At 39.0% G+C, this 27,705-nt stretch overlaps 2 protein-coding genes across 3 annotated transcripts; one reads left to right on the top strand and one right to left on the bottom strand.

Annotated features, from left to right (window-relative positions):
• Positions 1 to 1,826: 1,826 nt before the first annotated feature.
• jak3 (Janus kinase 3 (a protein tyrosine kinase, leukocyte)) lies at positions 1,827 to 14,584 on the top strand. The gene is made up of 24 exons (XM_084011389.1): positions 1,827 to 1,936; positions 3,618 to 3,818; positions 3,959 to 4,076; positions 4,241 to 4,358; positions 4,625 to 4,770; positions 4,870 to 5,170; positions 5,808 to 5,927; positions 6,194 to 6,351; positions 6,440 to 6,551; positions 6,879 to 7,059; positions 7,560 to 7,684; positions 7,828 to 7,959; positions 8,076 to 8,163; positions 8,572 to 8,696; positions 8,807 to 8,945; positions 9,599 to 9,750; positions 10,007 to 10,157; positions 10,398 to 10,525; positions 11,085 to 11,274; positions 11,366 to 11,490; positions 11,959 to 12,131; positions 12,848 to 12,965; positions 13,089 to 13,202; positions 13,589 to 14,584. The coding sequence occupies exons 2-24, from the start codon at positions 3,620 to 3,622 to the stop codon at positions 13,706 to 13,708; spliced, it is 3,333 nt and encodes a 1,110-aa protein (XP_083867515.1). The 5' UTR covers positions 1,827 to 1,936; positions 3,618 to 3,619; the 3' UTR covers positions 13,709 to 14,584.
• A 3,057-nt stretch (positions 14,585 to 17,641) lies between these two features.
• LOC311014673 (N-acetyllactosaminide beta-1,3-N-acetylglucosaminyltransferase 3-like) lies at positions 17,642 to 23,928 on the bottom strand. 2 transcript variants are annotated; one of them, XM_084011401.1, is made up of 2 exons: positions 23,804 to 23,928; positions 17,642 to 20,596 (listed from the first exon to the last, which is right to left on the bottom strand). In XM_084011401.1, the coding sequence occupies exons 1-2, from the start codon at positions 23,836 to 23,838 to the stop codon at positions 19,462 to 19,464; spliced, it is 1,170 nt and encodes a 389-aa protein (XP_083867527.1). In that variant the 5' UTR covers positions 23,839 to 23,928; the 3' UTR covers positions 17,642 to 19,461. The 2 variants fall into 2 exon arrangements, with proteins under 2 accessions (XP_083867527.1, XP_083867528.1); XM_084011402.1 differs by lacking the exon at positions 23,804 to 23,928 and adding an exon at positions 22,986 to 23,054.
• Between the last annotated feature and the right edge of the window lie 3,777 nt (positions 23,929 to 27,705).

The raw sequence follows: 27,705 nt of genomic DNA, 5'->3' as shown, positions 1-27,705 counted from the left end.
TGCTAATTGGAGAGCAATTGAGGTAAGTGGATGGAGGTGTGTCAGGCAGGGTTTGGGGTGAAAGGAGGGTAAGTCTGAGGACATCTGGTGGAAGGAAGGAAAATGGCAATCAAAAGTCTCTGAGGACAGATGGTGGGGGCAAGTACATATCTGTTGTCATGCATTATCTGCTAGTATGAAAGAAAAATAAATTTAAAATGCTATGAGAGCCCTTTTCTAATGCATTAACCCTTTTTAAAATATTTGTTCTTCCTAGAGATCTGAGAACCTGGACGGCACAAGCAGTTAGCCGATTGCTAGAATACATCTTCTAGTGCTAATAGGACACGTCTTCGGGGATGAACCCGGGGTCATAGGGTGTTTCAGGGTCTTTAGCGTCGAACACCCTTGTCCAGGATATTTGGTTTGATTTTTCTGATGCTCAAAAGAAAGATTGTGGATGATGTTTCACTTAAACATGTTTACCAACTCCATAATGCGTACCTTGAAAATATACAAATATAGAAAAACAGAATCATCACCAAAAAACTAAACAAATGTGGAACAAAAAAATTGATCTGATGAACACGAAGGAGTAATTAAAGGAATATAAAATATGAATATTCTTTTTTTTTTTTTTTTTTTGCAGTTTAGAGTGTTTTTAACCGCTACAACAGGAAACGGCTAAAAACCCCACAGACTGAACAGGGAAACCACAGTTGTCAGCTGGTTCGCTTCCTGTAATGTCAGATTGTCAGTGTCAATTTCTACACTGAACCGCATTAGCTTTAGATGCAAGTCGTCCCTTATGAAAGTAGTCCTTGAATCTACCATATCAGCTTTACTGACCAACTGTTGATTTAAAGACAGAAGTGTTTAATCGTGGGATATTGTGTTCTCTCTCTCTCTCTCTCTCTCTCTCTCTCTCTCTCTCTCTCTCTCTCTCTCTCTCTCTCTCTCTCTTTCTTTCTTTCTTAATCTCAAATAGGAACATTTATTTGGACTCAGCTCCTGGACAAGAAAGATGTCTTTGTGTTTTGCACACGGATTTCAGATTAAAAAAAAACAGCTTTATGTCTAAAGCTCTACTTTGCTTGTATGTATGCTAAATGTGTTATTATTGTCAGTCACTTTGTATCTGCTAAATGCCCTAAATGTATATATAAATGTGATGCTTGTCCATGGAGGCTGTGATGTTCAGTACACCATAATATAACAGTATTAAATTGATAAATACTGTTGATATATTCTTCCTTGTAGTGGAGTTAAAATTGAAAGATTACCCCTGAGGGTAGAGCTGGAGGAAAATGCATGTGGTCAAAAGTTCAAATCCCTAGAACCATGTAAATGGATTTGCATTCTGAGCCACAGCCACCTCTCATGTAAGAGCAGCGAAAATGTCATTGCAATCTGCAAATAAGATGAGGTGTAATGAATGAATAATGTTTGTATTTTAGATATTTTTGACATGGTGTCAAGAAGAAAACAAAATACCCACCATTAAAAGGGTGTAGCATAAATGTGGACAATACATATTCAGTAAAGAGGTGAAACAATGAAAATGGTTGTAACCATAAATATCTGAGCAGCTGTTGTTGACATATCGTGCAGTGGAAATGTTGTACAGTTTTCCCCCTATTTGCTGTGCAAACATATTTATAGCATTAACACTGGTTCAACACAATATATATACCCTGCATTTAGAATCCAGTTATTTTGAAAAATGATGTAACTTATTTGTAACGAGTGGAATGAAAACAGTAAAGTGAGATGACGAGAAACTTTTAATAGTGTTGCATCTGTTCGTGTAAAACAGGAAATTCTATATAACTTCCTGTCAGACGTGTACACACACACACACACACACACACACAATACCGAGGAGTCAAAGAAGTTAGTTCGGGTTTAGAGGAACACATGATCTGAGATGAGGACTTCTGCTGTACACATGTAAAAGGTAACAGTAACATATATACGATTTATCTTTAGGTCTTAAATCTGTAAAGTTTAAAGCTGGGTTGGTTTGTGAAGAAATGTAAGTGTTTCATTTTAAACATCGACAAGACCCACATGTTATGGAGAATATGCTTCTATGTTTTAGCTTGTGTCGGTACTTTTCAACTTCTCACTACCGGCTGTTGGATGTTCACTGTTTAAGAAAGGGTTTGCCATTACATTGTCATAGATTACACTGATAATCATACAAAAAGCTTTGTTCATGTTGATGATTTGCGAAGTGAAAGTAAAGATCTGTTAGCAAAGTAAACAAAGTTCAGTCCTTGCGAACCAAATTTAGAACTGTGAAAGACTATTATGTATAATTACAAAGTATTATTTACTGTGTTCCTGGTTCAGCTACAGCAGAACAATGACGTGTTGTATAACAGGAATGCCCCCAAAAATCTACATTTGACATTTCGAAAAAATAATTTGGTGGGAATTTTCCCACACGTGATAACACACAAACTGTATAATACAAATGTGCAAAGTTCTATTTTTAAACAATATGACAGTAATATACTGTAAAGATTCCAGAATAGTACCTGTCGGGCAACATGACTCTGGGTGACGTTTCCTTATCTCAACAACTTTCAATGTGCTTGTGAGCAAGTCATACAACAAAAACATATTCATTTAGAAAGAATGTGGGGGTCGTTAATCCCTCAATCATGCTGAATTAGTCACTCTATGTCACATTAAAATCAAAGAGCCTAAAAAAGTAGGCAGGAACAGTATATACGAGAAAAAACCCCATGTAACAATGGAGGACAAACAAAAAAACAACAGATGAAAAGGCCAGGCAATAAATAAACAAGAAACTCATCAGACAACAAGACAAAGGTGGTCTAAATGATGCTACTTCTTAGTTCTAGTCCACCACATTTTGAATGGATAATATTTCAATTTTTTCACTCTGCTATCTTCATCATGATTATTATAAATTGGCGACTTTTCTTAATATCGCCATATACATTAAATGTGACCTCTTACCTCTTCATATAACTCATCCATAAGCATTTAGAAGCAGTGGGCTGCTGGGAAGTCTCCAGGACACAGACAGTTATCCAACAGTCAACTCTGGTTAAAGCACAACCTGCTCTCCCAACAAAGAGGGTTCAGCAGTTCACTCCCACTACTGGGTCCATAAAAATCCAAATTACAGTCATCATTTATAAAATGAGGAAAAATTCAACCGTGGTGCCCAAAACATTGTACACTGCTATATTATAATCTAAAAGATGTGGCATCGGCATATGGTTTATGTTCGCCATCTGCCAAAAACTGGGCTGCACACTCAATGGACCCTCGAGAAAACGACGCCAACATCAGTCTCTTCCCCTCACAGTCAGAAAAAGCAGAAAATGTGCTGATCAAGCAGAGAGTCGAGCCTTCGCTGGGTGCCCGGTGATGGGGTTTGCACTGGCTGAATTTGAGCTAACTGCTAATTATCTATGTTGCATAAATTACACCATGTGAAGCAGATTTTTTTGTTTAATCTACTTTGAATTGAATCCAATGAACAACTGCACACGGAACATAGATGTATGTATCTAGATAGATGTAAATCCTTGAGGCAGCTCTACTTCTTCTGGTCAGTATTGTTTGGGGCTAGTCACTTAGCATGCTCATTTCCATAGATATGGATCTCAGTGAAGAGGAATTGGCTCCACTTGTGATCAGAGACCGGGGAGGCAGCCAAAGGTCCAGTTCTAGCACCGCTCCGGGTTTACAAGTACACCTCTACTTCTTACCAGCCACAAAGGATGCAACAACAATACATATTTCATCGAGCCAAATCTCTGCTGAAGATGTCTGCATCCAAGCAGGCAAAAAATGTGGTAAGATTTCATTGGCAAAACATGCCTCAAATATTTTGCATTTCTCTTATATTTATTTGTGCAAGTGTGCAAAAGGCTAACTGCAGGGGAAGTCATTATAGCATCACCTGATCTATGATGAATGTGATCTCTTTCCTCAGAAATCTTACCAGTGTGCCAAAGTCTTTTTGGTTTGGCATCTGCCGATCTCTCATTTTGGTACCCTCCATCGCACATGTTCAACACAGAAGAAAATGTACTAGTCCACTTTAGAGTCAGGTAGGTGCAAATGACTGAAGCATCATGTATTTGCTCATTTAACTTCAGAAATGAAGGTACCACACTGACTTATTTTTGAAAATGAAGAATTTTGTGACCAAAGTATCATGTTCAAACCTGAATACACAATGTCCGTCAATAAGTCCCTTATGCATATGTTGCAGATTTTTCTTTGGAAACTGGTTTGAGCAAGGACCAAGATCCTCATACCGCTACAGTCTCACAAGAGACAGAATCAGTCCAGTGCTTGACTATAGTGCCATTGATTATCTCTTTTCTCAGGTAAAGTATACATCATTTCAAAACATGTTATTTAATAACTCACTGAGATACATCATTTCATGATCATTTTGATAATGATAATATATACTCAGTTTCTTTGGTTCAGTTTTTTCTGTTTTTTTTTTAAACTTGAAAATATGACATAGGACATTATTTCAAGAATGTGACGATATGGAAAAGTCAAACAGTTAAATGCTAGACATAGTTGCACACATTGACAATATATTAAAGACTATATGTCATTAATGCTTTCTTTTCTCATATAGTTACGAAGTGACTTTATTGCAAGTGAGGCAGGAGTGTGTCCACCTTTGAGTGCCCAAGAGGAATGCCTCGGCCTTGCAGTGCTGGACTTGTGGAGAATGGCTAAAGAGCGTCATCAGAGTGTCAGAGAGCTCTGCAAGACTGTCAGGTATTGACATTTGCATAATGTTTAGTTTCTTACATTTCCACTCAAATGACTTGTATTATATTTTGTTGTAGTTGCATCATTGCACTCTTCATCTTTCAGCTACAAATCATGCCTTCCCATGTCCCATCGCCATGACATCCAGAGACGAAACCGCCTGGATCGTTATCGAATCCGAAACACCCTAAAAGGTTTCTTAAAGAAGCTGGGAAACTGCTCGGTAGATGAGTACAGCTTGAAGCTGAAGTACCTGATTGAACTGGCTGGGATTGAGCCCTCTCTGGGAAGTGAAACCTTCCAAGTTGATCCCTCACATTCAACGTCAACTTTCTCTCTTGTGCGTGTCACTGGAGAAAGTGGGATTGAAACCAGCGGAAGCCATCATCCTGATGGTGGTGTCTTGGTAAGAATTAGGTTCAATTTAAGATTGGGTGGGAATAAGGAATAGTGGTTGGTTAGTCTTTTTACATTTACATTTAGGTCATTTAGCAGACGCTTTTGTCCAAAGCGACTTACAATAAGTACATTTGTCAAAAGAAGGAAACAAGGAAACCACAACGTATCATTGCTGATAAAGCAAGAGCTAAAAATAGAACAAGTGTTAGGTCCTCATCTGAGTAAACTAGTACTTCAAGAGCAACAGTGCGATGATCAGAGTGCTATAGGTAAGGTTTTTTTTTTTTTGGGGGGTGTTAGTGGGTCATGCTATGTAGAGTCGAGGTGAAGTCTGAACAGGTGAGTCTTGAGCCTTTTTCGAGTCTTTCATTCCAGCATATGACTTGCGTGCCACCACCATTTCAACATGAATCTGCCCACATTAAATCTGGATTCTTGCTATGTTATCTCATTATATGGAAAGTTTAGTCTTTTATTTTGTTTTCTCCTGGAACCTATTGCACCGAAATCTCATTTGAACTGGCAAACCCGAGGTGTTTCCTGATTTTGTTTTCCTTGTAAACTGCATTACACTGTTTTGTGATTTAGTGTCCATATTCATAATGTATCCCAACATTATTCTGTGTTGTCAATTTTTTTTAAAGTGGCAGACCTTCTGTGATTTCAAAGAAATTATCGACATTGGTATAAAGAGGGTATGCCATGAGCAAGTTCCCCAAGACAGCAGGATGGTGTCAATAACTTGTGAAAATGACAGATACTTGGTAAGAGATATATTTTTTACAATCAACTCTTCCCGATTTATTATTCTTCGTTAATTATCCCCATCAGGAAGGTCATGAGATAGTTTGCATATGTATGCGCTGTGTCTGTCCACAGCTAATCTTGCATTGTGCTGTAGCGTAATATTTTAGGTGGCCAGTTATGGCTGTATGCTCAAAGAATGTCTTGTGGTTGTGGCGACTCACTTTTTAAAACACGCTTTGGCTTTTTTATACTTCCTAAGTCTATTCTATGATTTGCACCACAGGAAGCCAACTTCCAAAGTCTCAAGGAAGCACTTTCATTTGTGTCTCTTGTCGATGGCTACTTCAGACTGACCACAGACTCCAGCCATTTCTTCTGTCAAGACACTGCTCCTCCAAGTATTCTGGAGGGGATCAAAAACCATTGTCACGGCCCAATCACGTGAGCCATTTTGATCAAATAACTGAATCCTATACTATCATTCACAAACATCTGTTTTAGATATTTCCTCTCTCTCTTTTTTTATCAGATCAGAGTTTGCAGTCAACAAGTTGAAAAAGTCAGGCTTTAAAGGTGGTACGTTCCTTCTCCGGCAGAGTCCCAAGACCTATGACCACTTCTTCCTCACTGTCTGTGTTCAGGTAAAGCTTCCAGTCGAAGCAACATAGAAAAAGACTGAGTTAGAATGTACTCATAGGAGGTATTTTACTAGTTAAGTAATTTAATTCTGCTGACCAAAGAGGATGTTTTGATGGCCATTATCTATTCAGTATGTGACAAGCTTAGCACAACAACATAATATATATAATGATAATAATATACAGTATAACAATAATATACATTTAAAAAGTGTGTGATTGCAAGTACCATTTTTGGAAATTAAGTCTTAGTTTGTTAAGTGTATCTCTATGCAGATGATTCACTTGTTTTTCTGAACATTTGATTTGTTACATTTATTATTTCTGCAGACTAAACTTGGACTTGACTATAAAGACTGCCTCATTATTAAGAATGAGTGCTACAGTCTTCCTGGTGTCCCGAAATCATTTTCTGGCTTGAGAGAGCTCACCAGCTATTACCAACACAACATGCTGCTACTGGCGGACATACCTGTCAAGTTGGCCCACTGCTGTCCACCCCGACACAAAGGTGTGTTTTCCAACATACACTAATACATGTGAACGAATCTGTAGCTTTGTTCAGATGTCTTAAGGTGCATTCACGCCAAAAGCGAAGCAAAAATAAAGTCAATACACACAACTCAGACATGATTGATGAAACATTGTTGGTGTCTAAATGGAATGTACCTTTGTTTTCTCCTCATGTTATTCTAAACGATGTAAAAAAAACAAAACAAAAAACAGCTCACATGCACTAGTTATTGCTTCAAAATTGATGATGTGATAATAGCAGGGATAATATATACTGTATCTGTATGTGCTGGATCTCTTCCATACCCATTATCAGAATACAGCTCATGCTAATTGCTATTTTGTGAACCGGCAAGTCCTATATGTACCAAACTAAAATCCAAATCTACCCATATTAAGGGAACTTTCAGCATCACTGTCTCGTTATCATTTATTAACTCAATACCTCAAGCTTTTTATATTTGCAACCTTCATTGATGTTTTCTGCCCTTCTTACAGAGCTCACTAATCTGATCATCATACGCAGCAGCTGCTCTGTGGAAGCTCAAGGATCTCCAACATCTCAAAGGAACAAATTCAGTCACATCCAGTTCCACATGATCAAATATGAAGACCTGAAATGGGTGAGTGCATTGACGTGGCTTCAGCTGAACTACTATTATGCAACAAATGCTGTTACTGCTGCTTCTACTATGATACTTTAGTCAAAAGAATATGAGGTACTTACTTTATTTTTCTGTACCGTATGTTCTTTTTTTCCTGGTAGGATGAGAGCCTCGGACAGGGATCCTTCACTCGAACGTTCAAAGGCTACAAAACAGACTTACGCGATGGAGAGAAGTACGTGACAGCCGTTTTCCTGAAAGAGCTCAGCACCATTCATAAAAACAGTTGGGAGGTGGGTTTTCTTCAGATGAAAAAAAATGCAATGTTAAGTATTTTTTATGGATTATTTGTAGATATAACACATTAATTAGTACATCAACTCATGCAGTTTTTTTCCCCTTCCCTCAGTCATTCTTTGAATCTGCCAGCTTGATGAGTCAAATTTCACACACGCACCTCCTCCATGTGTACGGTGTTAGTGTTCATGGAGTCAAAAGTAAGTTCAAACCGGGTTTGCAGGTTCTTCAGGATTGGACAATCCCTTTATGTGCAACAGTTAGATGCATGTTTTCCTATCAGCTATTCCTGTAATGTTATTTACGTCTTTCTCGATGTCTGTCTTCTGTGAATATTGTGCCATTATAGGTACAAGGGGTGACTGAAATCAGATTGTATTTGGTTAACTGGGTCACTTACAAAGCATGTGCAGATGCTGTTCCTTTAATCTGCAAAAATCTACGTGGAAATATTAAATTATTCACTTCATGTTGAGCAAAAAAAAGAGTTCTTCACGTGAAATCCTCATGCGACCCCGACTCATCCCCGTGTCTGTGGGTGATTATTCCTGACCCTGTGTTTGGGTTGAAGTGCAGCTGTAGAAACAAACCTCACTGTGCCTTTACAGACATCATGGTGCAGGAGTTTGTTGAGTGCGGGGCCCTTGACCTTTACTTGAAGAGAGGGAGATCTGTGTCAGTGAGCTGGAAACTTGACGTAGTCAAACAACTCGCATCTGTCCTCAACTTTCTGGTAAGATAAACTTACAATCTAGATCTTACAAAAAGTAATGACAAAAAAACGAATCCATAGCAGACCAATGAAGCCCGTCATGATGAGAATAACATGTAACTGTCTTGCAGGAAGAGAAGAACATTATTCATGGGAATATCTGTGCCAAAAATCTGCTGCTGGTCAGAGAAGGTGACCCGTCGCAGGGCAGCTCTCCTTTCATCAAGCTGAGTGACCCGGGCATCAGTGTGGCCATGCTGGGCAAAGATGGTAAACCAACAGGGGTCCAATCCCCCTACAACATCAGTGTTGTTAGTGAAACACTTATTATTGCTAATAAGAACCAAGACTTTGCAATATAAACAAAACGATTTAAATACTAATTCTGAAATATTATCCCTAGTCCTTAAGCATTATCCATCTACTGCAGAGATCTTCAACAGAGGGGCCGCGATCCCTAAGGGGTCCACAAAGTGACTGAAGGGGGTCCCCGAAATTATTTGATCCCAAACGTTTTTTTCTTCCAAAGTTTTAAATATGTCCAAAAATACACCTTAATATGAATCCAACATATAATAAGCAAATATAAATCTTCCTATTTGTTTAATGTTATCTTGTGAAATTATGTAGAAATGCCCATTTACAATTAAAATATGTTCTGTAAATATAAGAATCTGTCAACAATGAGCATTGTATACATACATCATAACAAATTATTTTTAAACACAGCTCTATAGGCTGTACTACACATTATTATTGGCCCAGTTTAATATTTATATATAGAGAGATACAATTTTATACGATATGTAATAGGGGGTCCCTCCACTGGGTCACTATCAGCCTTGGGGGTCCTTGGCCAAAAAAACATTCAGACCTCTGATCTACTGTATGTGTGAATATGACTTTTCTATGTGTTTGCTTAGTGATCCTGGACAGAATACCCTGGGTGGCCCCTGAGGTGCTGGAGGATCCGGACAACCTGACTCTGGAGTGTGATAAGTGGAGCTTTGGTGCCACTGTGTGGGAAATCTTCAACAGTGGGAACACTCCACTGCGAGGCTGGGACTTGGACGAGGTATACTCCCACTTTTGTCACGATAAGTCAAGCAAAATGGCAGGGTGACATGTTGACAAAGGACTGTCCATTCAAACAAGTTGCTTCTGGGTTCAAGTGACTTGTACTTGTTTAGAAAAAAAGGACATTTATTGAAAGTGTTTATGGGATGATTCAGCCTGTGGGGATTGCTCTCAATTACAAACATGCAGGTTACTACCGAGGCTCTTGGGTTAACAGATTGATGACCGAGAGAATGATGTGATGTTTTCTCTAGAAGCATCAGTTTTATGAACGCTTCCAGCACCTGCCGCCCTCCCAGTGGACAGAGCTAGCCGATCTGGTCAGCCAGTGTATGGACTACCAGGCAGACTTCAGACCCTCTTGTCGCAGCATCATCCGTCAACTCAACAGTCTGATCACTTCAGGTAATCACTGTTCAGCTGACAAAGAATATCAGTAAAAAAAAACAGCATATTTCAAAAATGTAAAAAAAATCCCAAATTGACTCAGATGAAACTTTTATGGTCACTTTTCTTTGATCCTTTGAAGCAAATTTAATTTTTGCACAAATTAATTATAATCTTAAATGTTTCTATCAAAATGGGCAGTGTTTTGGCGGAATGAGGCTATTATAGAGTCTGATGTGTCTTCTTGTTTCATGGCAGACTATGTGATACTTCACGCCACTGAGCCGGTCACACAGAGTCCAGTGGGGAGAGCCCTCAGCCCTGCTCAACAAGACCAGATCTTGTTGGAGGAGAGACACCTATGCTACATGTACCCTCTGGGGAAGGTGAGTCTGCAGTGCCAGAAAAAACCCTCTATTTATAATATATATACCTATTTGTAAGCTTTAATGATCATGAGCCTCTTTTACAGTTTTTAAAATACCAAATAGCAATGGCTCACATTAACCACTGAATTAAGAGTTGATTAAGACATTTTGTTTGATGGAGAAACAGGCCTGAACAGATATTGTGGGGGGCAGACAGGAAAGCTGTCTCTTTGCACGACACGATGTAAATGTGCCTGTTCAGAGCTGATTGTTTGGCCCCGGTAAGTACTATCGCAGCATTGTCACGAACTGCTAGTCCCTTGTTGGAGCCAAGGACGTGAAGACGAGATCAGTTCTAATGTTGGTAGATCCAACATCCAGCAGCAAAAGTGAAGTACAGCCAATGAGCCGCACCACTTCTGCTGCACCAAATTTGACACTGCACTCTCTTGGTTCCCCAGCAATACACGTGCTACGGGTGAAGTAGATTAAATGAGTCGATCAACAAGATATGCTAAAGGATATATACCCACAGACCGACAGAGATTTAAATCCGAGTTATTCAAAACTTTTCCAGGGAAACTTTGGCAGCGTTGAACTTTGCCGTTACGACCCACTCGGCGATAACACCGGCGAGCTGGTCGCTGTGAAGAAGCTGCAGCCAAACAAGCAGTCGACCCTGGAGGACTTCAAGAAGGAGGTCAAAACCCTCAGCATGTTTCGATGCGACTACATTGTCAAATACCGAGGAGTCTGCTACAGCACAGGTATGATGTGAAATTCTTATTTCTGATTTCACATCTTCTGTTTTGGTTTGGAAGGATTTCCTCTCAATGTTTAATGTTTGCCTGTTCACAGGTCGCCTCAGTATGAGTTTGGTGATGGAGTACCTGCCTCATGGCAGCCTTATCGGCTACTTGGAGAGTTACCGACCACACGTCAACACCTGGCGGATGCTGCTTTTTGCTTCTCAGATCTGTAAGGTAAGAGTCAGATATCAACTCAATGCCTCCAAATGGGCATCAGGATAAAATGCTACTTTTGAATGGAATCTGATTAAATCATTGCTTGCTTGATCAGTCAAGCACTGTGACTGTGAGTCATTTCCTAAACATGCATACACTCTAATATTACTATTGCCAGAAAAAGTGGATGCCTCAATAATCAAAAGGAAGTGTTGTTTTGAACACTTTGTGAATCATCCATAGAAATGTAAAGTGAACTCCTCCTGGAACAGTGGGGATTTAGACTGAACTGATGTGAGCCACTTCTCATGCTTTACAAACATTAAATTAAAACCAATAGTAAGAAGATCAAGGGTCATAGCCACAGCTCTCTGCAAGTTGAACCTATATTCAACTAAGATACTACCAAAGGCAGATTGCACAGCACAAATATACAGGGAAAGATTAATCTCATTTTTCTTCTGTGTTGTCGTTTAATTTTCCCAGGGGATGGAGTACCTGCAGAACTTGCGATATGTACACAGAGACCTTGCAGCCAGAAATATCCTCGTGGCCAGTGAGTCGCTGGTGAAAATCGCTGATTTTGGGCTGACTAAGTTTATTCCTTTTGACAAGGATTACTACCGAGTCACACAGCCTGGAGAGAGCCCCATCTTCTGGTAAAGCTTTTTGAAAACTCAAATACTTTAACCTAAAGCAGAGCTCTTCAACAGGGGGTCTAGGACTCCTAGGGGGTCCGCAGAGTTACTGCAGGGGGTCCCTGATATTTTTTAATCTTTTTTTAACTTTTTTCTTCCAATAATTTATATATGTCCAAAAATACACCTTAACATGAATACAACCTATATAAAGCAAATATAAATCTTCCTGTTTGTTTAATATTATGTTGAGAAATTGTGTATTCCAAAATAGAATTAAAATATGAATCTGTCAATTATTATTTTAATGGCTTAGCATTGTATACATACACCATTACAAAGTGCTGGTATACATGGCACTATAGGCTGCACACATTATTATTGGCCCAGTTTCATAAGCAACGCAATTTTATACGATATGTAATAGGGGGTCCCTCCACCGGGTCACTATCAATCTTGGGGGTCCTCGACCTGAAAAACGTTGACGACAGAAATGTATAACTTTGTGCAGTTTGTTAAACCCTGCTGTAAAAATCCTAAGCAATGATAGCGAGATTATTGTGGAAGATTGTGTGGAAGCCTTCTGTTTGTTTGAATCTGTTAAACTTGGCTAGCTGTTCCACTTTCCCAGTCTTTCCATGGAGCGAAGCTAACTGACTGCTCATTGTAGCCTTACATTTAAGTGTTCAGTCACTGTTTCCTAAACAACCTGACCTTACACTGCTCACCTGATGCAGGTACGCTCCAGAGTCCATCAATGAGTCCAGATTTTCCCACAAGTCAGATGTCTGGAGTTTTGGAGTCGTGCTTCATGAGATCTTCTGCTACTGTGACACAAACTTCAACCCAAAAAGAGTATGAAGATTTACGATCCATGCATCAATATTCTTAAATAATCAAAGAAGTTTTTCATCAAACTGCAGCACTATTAGTCTTCTAACTTTTTAAAAAAATGTTTCCTTACTGTCACTGTATTAGCTATGTATGCAGGAGATCATACCCAACGTGCAGACTCCATCTATTTCAATGCATCTGGCAAATATACTGAAGAGCAACTGGAGGTTGCCGGCTCCTCCAAACTGCCCACCCAAGGTATGTTCACTCTATATGGTTCAAATAGTTGAAATGCAGTAGTCTTTTTTGTCTCGATTATAACCAAATTAAAGGTATTTTATTTCATAGTCTTTCTGTAGTCTGTACCCGGAACAAATACTCTTATGTTAATGATAATTTCACTGTAAATAAGTGACATTATTGTGGTCTCTGCATTACATCATTAAGACACATGCAAAAAAAAAAATCCCTTCTACTTTTGGAGAGCTTTCATCTTTTATATCTCAGTTGTGGTCATGATGTATATTTTTAAGACATCATTCCTTCGGTTTGCCAAACAAGTCACGGCAACTGTCTTACTATACTGCACAAATAACAGCTATTTGCTTTGTTGATGATTATATTTTTTGTCATTGTAACACCAGGTGTACAGTTTGATGAAGCAGTGCTGGGCATACGACTTTGAGGACCGGCCATGTTTCTCAGGCCTGGGAGAACAAATTGAAACCCTCATGGAGGACGAGAGAGAGAACCCTAAATGCTGACGAGGAGCTTTGTTGCACGGCGCAGTGAGGAAAGACAACATTTAAATAACTGTCCTCAATTGAAATTCCAGTTCATAAATCACCCACTCAGCAGTGGACAATATGTAAGCATGTATAAAGACAAGTGGTGAAATGTAACTAAGTGCATTTACTCAATTACCATACTTCAAGGTACTTGTTCTTCACCGTTTCCATTTCATGCAACTTTATACTTTTACTCTGTGGTGTATGTTTTACTCTTATTCTTAACCCCAAAACCATCGGAGCAAATTTAAGACTGACATACATTTTTGTAAAACGGCCAATATTCAATATCTACATAGCTAATCTAAGAAATCTCAGAAGTGAATTTAATTATGAAATTGCTAATAAAAAGTGTAAAAAAATAAATTAAAAAAAGCGGACCGGGTAGCCTAACTTCATAAAAGCTCGCTTCCCAGGCCCGTCTAGTTCCTGGCACTGGTTAGCATCACTATAGGCTAATATTAGCTAATATTAATAACTAATAGTGTAGAAATGGCCGGGAAGGGTTTCCCCAATCAGATGCAGAGTATTTTCTACAATTCTACATTCTTACATCTTTATTTATAAAAAACTCTGTATGATTATGAGAATGCAAGGTACACCGTAATGGGCACAAAATGTATGAATGTTATATATCTGAGTCTAAAGGAGACAAAGTATTATAGAAACTGAAAACAGTTTAAAAGCTTTGGGTTTGTTTTTTGTATTTCTTTTATAAAAATATATAGTTTTTCAGATGTTTTCTATTTTTTGCTTTTACCCTGTGGTACTTTAGTGTAAGTGAATAATTTGTTGTATTTTGAAGTTGCATTTACATCCTTGACGTGTTTAAAATAAAGCAATTTCATGTCAGCAGCTTCGATGTTTATTGACAACACTGAATACAGTCCTTCGTAATCCTTTTTTGAGTTGCCTCTCATCAAAATGCTGTGAGTGGCTTTAAGATTGCTCCCACATCGACAATGGCAACCCCCAGACAAATGTATTGCACGTGTGTGGACATTTGTGGACAGAGGCCCAAGAAAATTGCCTACACCACTGAGAAAAGGGCCTTTTTGAGATGCAACATCACGTTTTGGTTTCTATCGATAGTAATGAATCAAACGGACAAACTCAGTCCTATTGTATTCAATAGAGTAAGTCAGCAAAGACTGGACTATGTCATTACATTATTTTACCTTAAGAAATCTTGTCCCGTCGGCCACGTCCTGCGCTTGATAGGGGTAAAAATCTGAACTTTCTTGTCGGCCTTGTCGGCTGCATCCTTGTTGTTTATATCACACACAACATGCCCAGTATTAATACCATTTCCAGGGCAAACAGGTCCATTAGGCACACTTGTGGTCGGGAGGGCGTTCATTGTGGTCGAAGCCATGGGGTCGGTCGCTAACAAACAATTGACCATGTGCTCAGACTTCCTACTTCCTGGTTCTCCAAAAGGGGCGTCCACCATGAACTCCTGTCTGCATTTCTGTCCGGACAATGAGCATATTACTAAAATGTAGATCCTCGGAGCTCTGATTGAAGTCACACAGATTCGCCACGTGAATGATGAGGACTGCCTATTGCAACATGAGGGAGAATGTAACTAAGTACTCCATAGCTGCTTGAGGGCAGCCTCATAGGTACCTTTTTTTATTTAGATGCTACTTTATAAATCAGTTCAGTGGCCGATGTTGGACTTGCAGCGTGAAATGATTTTTTTGTCGCAGGAGAAACAACATCGCCCTCTGCTGTTTGTCAAGAGATGTGAAGATTCTACCAGCACCTGGTATTTCCAGAAGGTCTCTGTTACGGTCGCCACTGGCTACCGTTAAGGGGTTTGATTGTGGTTAGTGTGTGTTGTGTTTGATTCTGCCCGCTGTGTTTTACCATTCAAGCCTTGGTCCTCCTGGAGCCGACACCGACGCCTACTGCCTGCATGCTGTTCGGGAACCCACCAATCGGGAGCCATCAATTGTCTCCAGCATGTTAAATAGCCTGTGTCCACAGTCAGAGGGGGCGGCTGTGAACCTGAGTCAGTTCAAGTTGCCGGAGGTTGCACTTAGTTGGGTCTTTTTCTTCTTTGTTGTATATTTTTGCCAGTTGTTCATGTCTCCCTATGTTTTGTATGGGTCGTTTGTTGGCACCTGTGTAGCCTTTGTGTTATTGTATTTGCTTGTGCTCAGCCTGTTTTTACGGTGAATTAAACGCACAACGCTTACCAGAACTCCTCCAGTGTCACATTCCATCTCTTTTCTTATCATACTTATGTTGCTGCTCTCCACAACGAGCTGGGTCGTAACAGTCTCCCATCCAAGGCCTGACCTTGCTTAGCTTTTTTTTTTCTTCTTCTTTTATTATTAGAAAATATACATTATCCTTGAATTTTATTTACATACACTTTATTTAATTAAAAAGAAAAAAATGCATTCCAGACTTTACTGCAAAGCATCATTGTATAGATTATTTTTCCCACCTCTACATTCGTATCACATAACCCTATCTTTATCTTTCCAGCCTCATCAGCACCTATACACCATTTCAGATTTGTCTGTTAATTTTGGCCCCAGGTGCCCTCCCGTACAGCGCAACCCTTTCTGTAGCTTCTCTTTAGCTTCTATTATCCCTGACTGTGATCGTTGTGGTCTCATAAGCCACACTATCATCCTTTGTCCAAAGCCTACTTCCCCTAATACCCTGTATGTGGTCTACCCTGTCAAATACTTTGTTGAAATCTAAACTGATAATATTTCCCCTTTTTTCTGCTCTTCATGTGCTCTATGATGTCTCTGATGCTGCTTATTATATCAGCTTTGTCCCTCCCAGGTATACTGTCAGCTTGGGTGTTACCACCTCCCCTATAACTCTCTTTAGTCTATAGAACTCTTGCTAGTATTTTATAATCACAATTTATACTTAATGTTTTTTTTAGAGTGTCTAGAAAAGTGCCATACAAATCCAATCCATTATTATTATTATGTATGCTCTCTTCCTCAACCTCTTCTTTTCTAAATAAGTCCCTGTCGAAGCCTTCCACTCTTTCTGCTAAATCTGTCCCTCCAGCCTTCCCTTCTACCTTTCTCTATAAAGTACCTTTCCTGTTTCTGACTATCGCTCCCATGCATCTCCATCTACTCTGTTCTTTCGTCTTCGGTTCGTCGTTCATTTTTTATGAAGCTCTCCACCATATATGCCCTCTCTGCCTCTCTAGCTAACTCGCCTCTTAGTCTGGTCTCTCTTTCTCACTCTATTCTGTTCCCACATCTGCTGTCGTTAATATTAATTTTATTTCTCCCTTCAACCTGTGTCCTCCTCTTACTCTCCTTCATTCTACCTATTATTATACTCTATTTCCCCCTATCCTCCCTGCTATGTCCTTTGTGCTCAGATCTTTTCTGCTCTGTTTTAATACACATCTCCACCACTCTTGGAATGGAATTAAAGTGTCCTCTTTCACCCAAACGTATTCATTCTCTATGAATGTGTTTATCCCTAACTCAGATTTCAACCAGTATCTTATATGCACCTTTAGCCTTGTTTCTGGCCTCTGTACACCTGCTACCATCTCTGCAGAAAAAACAGGAAGAAGATACATCGTAATATGATAACATGAAACTATAAATAGGAAATAAGTGAGAGGTTATGAGGAGATCAACATGAGCAGATACTGCAGTGGTAAACTGCATGAATGGAAAAAAGTGATGGGTCCAGTATCTTAAAGAGTACAATATCCCATGAAGTATGTATAAGCTACATGCATAATGGCCTGGTCAGAGTCCGCGAACTGGATTTTTATTAATTATTTGGCATAGTAACTGCAGAGGAAGAAACACTGTGACTTTATGGCTGGTTTATTGAGGACAGCCACCATTTGAGGAAGTCACTGAGTTTCCCTTCTCGTTTTGAACAATTGCCCTTTGCAGTCAAACAGGAATGTTAAGTAATATGCAAAGAGGTCATGTGTCCTAAATCGGTGTGGCACATTCATTTTTTATTTAATTTGAGGTACCTTGCAAAATCTGACTTACTGGTGTTGGAATGTATACAGCTGTGAACGGGGCTACCGTCGAAATGTATATGTCCACGTCAGTTGTACCCTGAAAACGGTCGAAAGACATGAAATGCACACCAATATTGAGTTTTTGTTTATATTACACACATTTGATATATGTAGTACACATTTTGATCCCAAATCCATTAATGATAAAAAATAAAAAAAAATCACAATATGCATAATAAACCCTTCTTAGCAGCATGACAATAAAATAGATCTGAACCATTAAAAGACATGGCAATCCACTTTTTCTCAATTTATCCTGTCCTAAAAGCGTACAGCAATCTGACATGAGAATTCTTTTTACTCTGCCATAAATATAAAGAGTATTCAACAGTACATAAATGCTTTCAGTCCTCAAACATCTTTTTTGCAAGTCTAGCAGTGGTTTCAGGTTGAGACACACTGACGTAAGGCACAAAAACATACATAAGTCTCTTTCAAGCACAACTACATACACAGTCAAAATTTGCATTAAAGAACACTGTAAACTTGTGATGTAACATAACATCATTAACCTTAAGAAAACCTGAGGATTTTTTTTATGATATATTTTTTAAAGACTTACAGACACGACAGTATTGCTTTATCCCCCTGCATCACTCACACCTACAGCTCCGTTTTGTTTGCATACCAATGAACAGGTCACTGATTAACCCAGGCTTTGTCTGGGGGCAATAAACAAATGCTCCATGTGGGCAAATGATTTACAACATACCGGCATAAATAAATAGATTTAGTAATGATTTGTCAGTGCTATGTTTATTAATAGCTAATAGCTCAGGTTAGCCGGCAGTAAAGCCTCATAAAAAAAGCACATTTCAAGGCCATTTTTAAAGCTGCTTTACTCACACAGTATGCAGAAACAACACACTACCTGTTCACCCACAGTGATGACATTAAGATTAAAACAATGCTCCATTGGACTGTTCTGAAGCCTGCACCTACACAGTGATTAAACTTTTTTTTAACCCCTTACATACTGTTCATATCTTATACATTCACAGTATGGTATGGGTCAATTTTGAGAATTCCCTCATAATAAGTGTCTATACCAATTTTTGAACTACTGGTCTATATATAATGCATAAATAGCCTGTCTGGCATCAATTAATCGATGATTAATCCTTAATGTTTCAGAGAGCAGGGAGAGTATATTTTGGTAGCTTTTAGATCACTGTTTTTTTGCGATCACACAATATCATCGTCCTGTTTTTCCTGTGTTGGCTTCTTGTGTTAATTGCTTATCAGGGCCTCTGCAGCCTGATGTAATGTGCCCATAAGGATGACATCCTTGTTCCGCCTTTTGCATAAATGAGACAACTATGCTGTTGTAATCAGAGCGGGTTTGCAGTAAGTCTTGCTGGCATAACCTCAGTCACTGAAAAGGCAGCTCAAGTACCTTTATAATCTTCACATGAACCCCCCCAACACCTCTTTTGACATCTGTTTTGATCTCAGTTAGCTCAGAATGAATAGATTCTAATTTCAGGCTAAAAGAATGATATTTAGGGTATTTTTACTGCTTTGAAATGTCAAAACGGGTCACCCGAACAGTATGTAAAGGTAAAAAGTTCTAAACCTTTCACGTGGTGGAATGAAGAATCTCATACCTGCACTCAAAGCGTTAAGTACTTGTGCAGGAAACACAACAAAGCTCTGTGGCCACCTTTTAAAGTTACAGTAGTTTCTGCTAAAGACCACATTTCAGATTGGGATCGTGTATTCTGTGCCACATGAGGTACATGTGAGCCGGCATGAATCTGTGGACCAGTAAAATTTCTTTGTAAAAGCAAGGATCGTATCCGTCTAGGGTGTTGGAGGGAATATTCAGCCCTGCCGTCTTTACGCCCATGTGAGAAGCAGGACTCAGTCCTGCTTTGGCCAGACACATCCCCATGTAGACATCATCGATGGGGAGAATGGTAACGGACTTGGACATGTTGTATATGACCAGAGCCGTATGGCCAGACAGAAGGAAGCCCCCGCCGCCACAGTAGGGGGGATACGAATCTGACTTCTGTACCTGAACTGGGATAAAATACTTGCTATTTGACGATCTAATGGGTCCCACGTTCTGGATCAGATGGCCGATGAAGAGGTGCTTGCTTCCGTCGTTGTCGTTGAGGCCTTGGAGATACACCACCATGTTGTTGGTGTTGGCGAAGACGTCGTCGTCGCCGTTCAGCAGGAAGCGAGCTTTCGGACAGTTCCTCTCCATCCACTCCAGGAACAGAATCTGCTTCAAGGTCAGGTTGTAGAACCGTTCGTTAAAGTCCCACTGGATGATGTCGTTGTACTCCCGTTGCTCCAGCTGGAGCAGTTTGTTCAGCCTCTCCTTCTCGAAACCAGAGTTCATCGTTCCCGAGACGAAGATGCGACGGATCCACACGCCGTTGTGTTGCCTCTCTTTAGCCCAGGTTTTACGCAGCACCTCCCGCCGTTCGTAGTTCGAGGGGGAACTTTTGATGACCAGAAGGAGGAATACGTCTGCAGATTTATCGGCTCCTCCACATTTGTCGGGAAGGTCGAGCAGCATGGGGAAGTGGCGACAGTGTCGGTAGTAGAGAAAGTCTTTGATATCGGTGGAGAGAGAGTCAAAGCCTGTGATGTTGGCGGCAGACGTGTTCCGTTGACATGTGGGCCAGGAGTATACGTAGGAGCTCTTTGTCATGGCTTGCCTTGTTTCAATGCGATCTTCTCTCACATCTATGTTGGGGTGGAAGGCTTTGTGGTCGATGAAATCTTTACAGAGGTGGAGGACCAACAGACCGAGAGCTCCGATCAGCAGGAAAGTTCTGGCCCTGATGTGTCTCATCCTGGAAACTCTGCAGGAACAAAAGAAAAAACACAGTTTTCTATCTCTGTATGACATAAAACTGACATATTTGCTCACACGTAAGTCAGAACTTACATCAATGGTTGGTGCTTTTTGTTTAGGGGCAATTTTGACACCTTAAAATGAATAACACTAAATGAATTAGGTAAATTATACTTTCAAATGAAATTGTCAAATGAGGGAATGTGTATTTTAACATTTAGCAGTTAATGGGGTAAACAGTGGAAAGCTAACAAGACGGTATTAATTTTCTGAGCAAAAGCTGTGCCTCTAAATTGAACATCATACATACATTGCACTGTTTACATTTACATTTGCACTTTTTTTATTTGTGTCACGTGCAGCCTTTTTAAATGACTTGGTTTTTGTACTATTTATCTATTTTTATACTAAGATTGTATATTGTTTGGCATACTGTGGACAGCAAACGAAGAATTTCATTGTACAGGGAAACCCTCTGTATCTTGAATCATACTCATAAAAGATTTAATAGAGATGTAACAGATGGTCTGGAGGTGGTTTTAAATGTATGCAAAGTACTTTTTTCTGAGTCCGAGGCAATAAATATAAGGCTATTTATATTTAAAATATGAATCTGCCCATGAAAGAAATAAAATACCATGCAAATAACATTACAGCTGGATGTTTGAGAAATTAAAGAAGGTCTTCTGGACTAACGAGAAAACTTTTTTGGGTTGAGTCTCAAAGTATGAGGCACAGAGAGGGTGAAATGCCCGTAAAATGAAAGCTTTCCCACAGAGCAGACATGAGGTGGCTTGGCATCTCTACTATTAAGAGTACATTGGGGTGGAAACAAATCAAATGCTGTCATGTCTCCTCCAAGTGGGTGGAATACGTTACGTATAGATGATGTCAGAAATGAAAGCATCAGGACAAACAAATTACTCATTCAGAGAAATGTTGGGAAGAAATACGGATGGCCTAACCCAACATTTTACAGGTCACAGGTCAGGACACACCTAGACGTAACACTAGTCTCACCCTGTTTCTCAATATGAGATAATCTTGCAGGAAAACACACCAACATGAAGCCCTTATCTACCACAATCCAGGTTAACCGTCAATTCAGAGAGCTGGAGCCTGATGTGTGTTTTTTCCACTCATGTGAACATCACTGTTCATTACAAATCATCGGTTGCGATTATTGTAGACTGCAAAACTATACGGTTTTGTTTTCTGTTAAGACTGTTAGATGATTCAAGCTTCTTTCTTGTGCTATGAGAATATTCCCACAAGGTTTTTTCTTTCTCTCCCCCTTATTTCATCATTTAACTCTTCAGTGTTTCCAAATGATGCATTGACCAACTCAGGCATTGGTTCATCTGGTTAGTTGTCTAGACATTTCTATAACGATAGTGGTGGGAAGAATGTCACGACTCTCATCAACACTAACCAAAAGACACGTAACAGGGTGTTAGCCAACCTCAAGAGGGCTTAAAGTGATTCTGCTGTTTGTTTCACAGCTATGTATCCGCAAATATAATCTAGGCAGTAGTAAGAATGTCACTAAGTACATTTACTGAAGTATAAACTTACTATTTTAGTCTCATTTCAGAGAGACAATTTGTACTTTTTAAAATGTATGTCAGCTTCACATACTATTCCCATGTACATACAACATATATGATTAGTTTATAAATTATTATTCATTATAACAGGTTCAATAAACAAACGGTAGATGAAACCATTAAAATGAGCTCCCTCTAAAATGTTGCTTATATGGCAATGCATCAGTAATAACATCCAGTAATATAATGACAAAAACACTGGCAGGGCAATTCAGCTGCATCATGATTTATACTTTAAGTTGATTTTTCTACAGATATTTGTTCTGAAAAGTGCATTTTTTTACTCCTGAATTCCAAATCTTATTAAATCTAAAAATCCAATTATTGGAGGTGTCTTTCCAAGGTCAAAATGAAAGACAGAAGGGTGCAGGAACTGTAACCTAATTTTGTTCTCAGATTTCTAAATTACCTACTTTTTTGGTCAGTCATCTTATAGTACTAATACATTAATAAAGACTTGTATTTGTGTATGAAATTTTCTAGTCTTGAAGTTATGTACGGTTACACCTGCCATACTACCTGCATCGCCCCAGTGAGAGAGTGGAAACAAAAACAGCTTCTTGATAATTTACTGTATAAACACTGGGACTGAGGTACTAGTATAGGCTACTTTACTTGACTCATTCCTTTTTTAAATACGTTATAATTCACTTACATTTGACATATACCTATAAAACCTATAAGCCAGCCTGTGGAGCATTTATGTTTATTGTTGGCATGTACATGTACAAAAAAAAAAGGCTTTCTGAACTCATCTAAAACAATGCAAGTGTTCAGTGTGAAAGTTACCAGGAAGGGTTGGGGCACAAACATTGAACGGAGCATGACCACAATACTGCATCCTGGTACGCTCATGTCTTTCTGCAAACCTCAATAAACAAATAGAAACACTGTTATAACGTGTAAGCCCTTGTATTTTTAAGTAGCTAATAACAGTTCTGTACTTTCACTTAAGTAGAATTTTGAATGATTTTACTTTTAATGCGTATTTATTTTTACATTATTGTAGTACTTATACTAAAGTGGGGCCTCACAAACATATTGAATAATATATTATTATCTTCAGATTTCAGAGCACAATCACATCCATAAAACATTGAGCAGGATATTGCACATTCGCCTATTACCATGTAGTCACAGATTACAGTGTCATGTAGCACATTGTGGCTGGCGTCCTGAAAAAGCTCTTTCATTTGAAGACTCAGCTGACATTTACGCTTAACTCACATAAAAGTATAAGCAGGTCTAGGAACGGTGTAAAAGAATAAGTCACTAAAGTGCTTTCATTGTAAACGGTAATCATTAACGCCTCTATCTGAGGCGTTGTTTTCCCCCCCCACAACTGATCGTGGATTTGATGCGTGTTATTCAATCGAGTTAAGTCGATCACAATTAGATGTAGCCTAATAGCACCGCGTCGATTAATATTAAAATGTAATTGTTCGGTTTATTGGTAATATTTCCCGTAACTTTAAAAATGGAAATTCCGTTAATATTCCACTTTTATTATTCCCCGGATTATTAAAAAACACAAATAAAAGCCTGTACAAATAGCATATGGCTTGTATAAAGTTGGTTTTGTATAGTCCACTAATTGGCCTGCTTACCGTAAAAGAAGGTAGTTCCCCCTACAAAGATCCATAAGTCCAGTCGGAGAGCAGCAGCAGCAGCAGCATGGCACTGATCTCCGGTCTGCTGCTGTCAGCCTGCGGGGCGGTGCCTGTTCCTTTCTGCTGCGTCAGGGCTCCTTGGAGAGCGCGTCATGGTGACTGTATGTTGATGTGAGACATATGAAGTGTGTTCAAATCAATGCATGGCAGTAAATCATAAACAAGACTGTGCCAGCTCAGTGGTCCGATGTGATGCTCGTTAAAAATATATATATATATATATATATATATATATTATTAAAAGCAATAAATACATTTTGATGTTTAAGAGAAAATGCACACCGTCTTTACAACTTTTCAGTTATATGTGTTGATACTCCAAAATCAAAAGTCTCATACTTATACTTTGTATTCGAGGAAAATAAAGATCAAGGTTAATGTTTTAAATCTTACAGGTCTAAGATCAGCAAATACTGAACATGTTAAATTTAAAATGTGTTCTAAAAGTTTAATGAAAAAAAAAATCAATTGTACCCTCAATTCTGGAATGGCCCATTTATAATGTGTTTGCTTGTTTTTAATGAAATTACGCTTTCTGCCCAGTGTTTCTGTCCTGAAATAACAATCGAGAACGCCATACTTCTTTGGATTATTTTCATTGATTTTGTCATTATGACAACTGATACTGACAGGGCCGGGACGAGACATAAGCAAACTAAAAGGCTGCTTGGGGGCCCCTGGCCTTTTTTTTTTTAACATATTAAATAAATGAAACAGGTGACATAAACATCAAAGTAAAAGAAAGATAATGCTGATTTAAAAGGGCCCCTTAATCATACAAAATGGGTAATGATGTCTGAATAGGGCCCCTCAGATAAATATCACGTGATATTATTAGTAATTAATATAATTTATAATTTAACATTATGTGACATAATGGGGGGGGGGGGCCCAAAAAGGCTTGGGACGGCCTTGGATAATGATATACCTTTGTATAAAAGCTCCTTTATATGACTCCCTGAGGAGAAAGTTTGAGCTGATGCTAGCATTTTGCACTTTGTAGCTTAGCACTTATCTCTGTTGTATACCAGCAACAGGTTAACTTAGTTAATGGACGTGCTTGAAACTTGTTCTTGTGAAATCCTTATACTGATATACTGTTGCCCTTTCTTCCAAAAAATGTACTTATTGTAAGTCGCTTTGGGATAAAAGCTTCTGCTAAATGCCCCTAAATGTAAATACAGAGATCTGTTAGGTTATAACACTCATAGAGGCACTCAAGTTACTACCGGTATCTTAATGGTACCTTAAGTATTTGAATAGAAGCTGCAAACCATCTGTTTATTGGATGATTCAACTGCATCTGAACAGACTTTGAACCCACTTCCGCTTTCTGTTTTTCTTTCTCATCCACATCTCTCATGCACTTGATATTTAATGTCAGGTCATTTTAACTGTAGCGAGCAGATTGTCACGCATGAGGAGTTTCACGTTTACCAAGAAACACGGCAAGTAGCTCTGTTCTGAATGAGAGATCACTGATCCCGTCTGAAAAGCAAACAGGCTGTTTTGGTGGAGGACCAACAGCCGGTTGGGGGGGGGTAACTTTTGTTCAGTAACATGATTTGACTCGTGAGTGGTGGCACTGGAGCCCTAGCAGTAGGCTAGCTACCTCCTGTTGGGAAGATACTTTTATTCTTTTGCTTTTTTTCGCGTGCTTTCTTCATACCACCGCTGATGCTTCGTACACGTACGGGGAGAGACAGGGAGAGACAGTAGAGAAGCGCCTGTCTGTGCCCCCTCCTCAGAGCGGGAGGGGGCACAGACAAACGTCACTATTTTTTACTGGTAAATTGAGAAAATCTACCACACTGTTGTGATTATAATGCTTAACATTCAATATCAATAATTATGATATCAAATTGGGTGGGTTGTGGTGGCTGGTTTGGATTATTGGGTGGGTTGCAACCCACCCATCCCCCCCATTACGCCTATGTGACACTGTAATCTGTGACTACATGGTAATAGGCGAATGTGCAATATCCTGCTCAATGTTTTATGGATGTGATTGTGCTCTGAAATCTGAAGATAATAATATATTATTCAATATGTTTGTGAGGCCCCACTTTAGTATAAGTACTACAATAATGTAAAAATAAATACGCATTAAAAGTAAAATCATTCAAAATTCTACTTAAGTGAAAGTACAGAACTGTTATTAGCTACTTAAAAATACAAGGGCTTACATCCATAAGTCCAGTCGGAGAGCAGCAGCAGCAGCAGCATGGCACTGATCTCCGGTCTGCTGCTGTCAGCCTGCGGGGCGGTGCCTGTTCCTTTCTGCTGCGTCAGGGCTCCTTGGAGAGCGCGTCATGGTGACTGTGTGTTGATGTGAGACATATGAAGTGTGTTCAAATCAATGCATGGCAGTAGATCATAAACAAGACTGTGCCAGCTCAGTGGTCCGATGTGATGCTCGTTAAAAAAAAAAAAAAAAATTATTATTAAAAGCAATAAATACATTTTGATGTTTAAGAGAAAATGCACACCGTCTTTACAACTTTTCAGTTATATGTGTTGATACTCCAAAATCAAAAGTCTCATACTTATACTTTGTATTCGAGGAAAATAAAGATCAAGGTTAATGTTTTAAATCTTACAGGTCTAAGATCAGCAAATACTGAACATGTTAAATTTAAAATGTGTTCTAAAAGTTTAATGAAAAAAAAAATCAATTGTACCCTCAATTCTGGAATGGCCCATTTATAATGTGTTTGCTTGTTTTTAATGAAATTACGCTTTCTGCCCAGTGTTTCTGTCCTGAACTAACAATCGAGAACGCCATACTTCTTTGGATTATTTTCATTGATTTTGTCATTATGACAACTGATACTGACAGGGCCGGGACGAGACATAAGCAAACTAAAAGGCTGCTTGGGGCCCCCTGGCCTTTTTTTTTTTTTAACATATTAAATAAATGAAACAGGTGACATAAACATCAAAGTAAAAGAAAGATAATGCTGATTTAAAAGGGCCCCTTAATCATACAAAATGGGTAATGATGTCTGAATAGGGCCCCTCAGATAAATATCATGTGATATTATTAGTAATTAATATAATTTATAATTTAACATTATGTGACATAACGAGGGGGGGCCTCCAAATCAAATTCTGCTTAGGGCCCCCAAAAGGCTTGGGACGGCCTTGGATAATGATATACCTTTGTATAAAAGCTCCTTTATATGACTCCCTGAGGAGAAAGTTTGAGCTGATGCTAGCATTTTGCACTTTGTAGCTTAGCACTTATCTCTGTTGTATACCAGCAACAGGTTAACTTAGTTAATGGACGTGCTTGAAACTTGTTCTTGTGAAATCCTTATACTGATATACTGTTGCCCTTTCTTCCAAAAAATGTACTTATTGTAAGTCGCTTTGGGATAAAAGCTTCTGCTAAATGCCCCTAAATGTAAATACAGAGATCTGTTAGGTTATAACACTCATAGAGGCACTCAAGTTACTACCAGTATCTTAATGGTACCTTAAGTATTTGAATAGAAGCTGCAAACAAAAATAGCTTCTAATCTGCATCAGTCACCATCTGTTTATTGGATGATTCAACTGCATCTGAACAGACTCTGTACCCACTTCCTCTTTCTGTTTTTCTTTCTCATCCACATCTCTCATGCACTTGATATTTAATGTCAGGTCATTTTAACTGTAGCGAGCAGATTGTCACGCATGAGGAGTTTCACGTTTACCAAGAAACACGGCAAGTAGCTCTGTTCTGAATGAGAGATCACTGATCCCGTCTGAAAAGCAAACAGGCTGTTTTGGTCAAACATTCCCACACGAGAACTTTACAGAGAGAAGCAGCTTGTAAATAATATGCAAACTTGTTT

The sequence above is a fragment of the Eutrigla gurnardus genome (assembly GCF_963514095.1).
Source record: "Eutrigla gurnardus genome assembly, chromosome: 6".
Lineage (NCBI taxonomy): Eukaryota > Metazoa > Chordata > Actinopteri > Perciformes > Triglidae > Eutrigla > Eutrigla gurnardus.
This window is presented reverse-complemented; position numbering and strand designations above follow the sequence as displayed.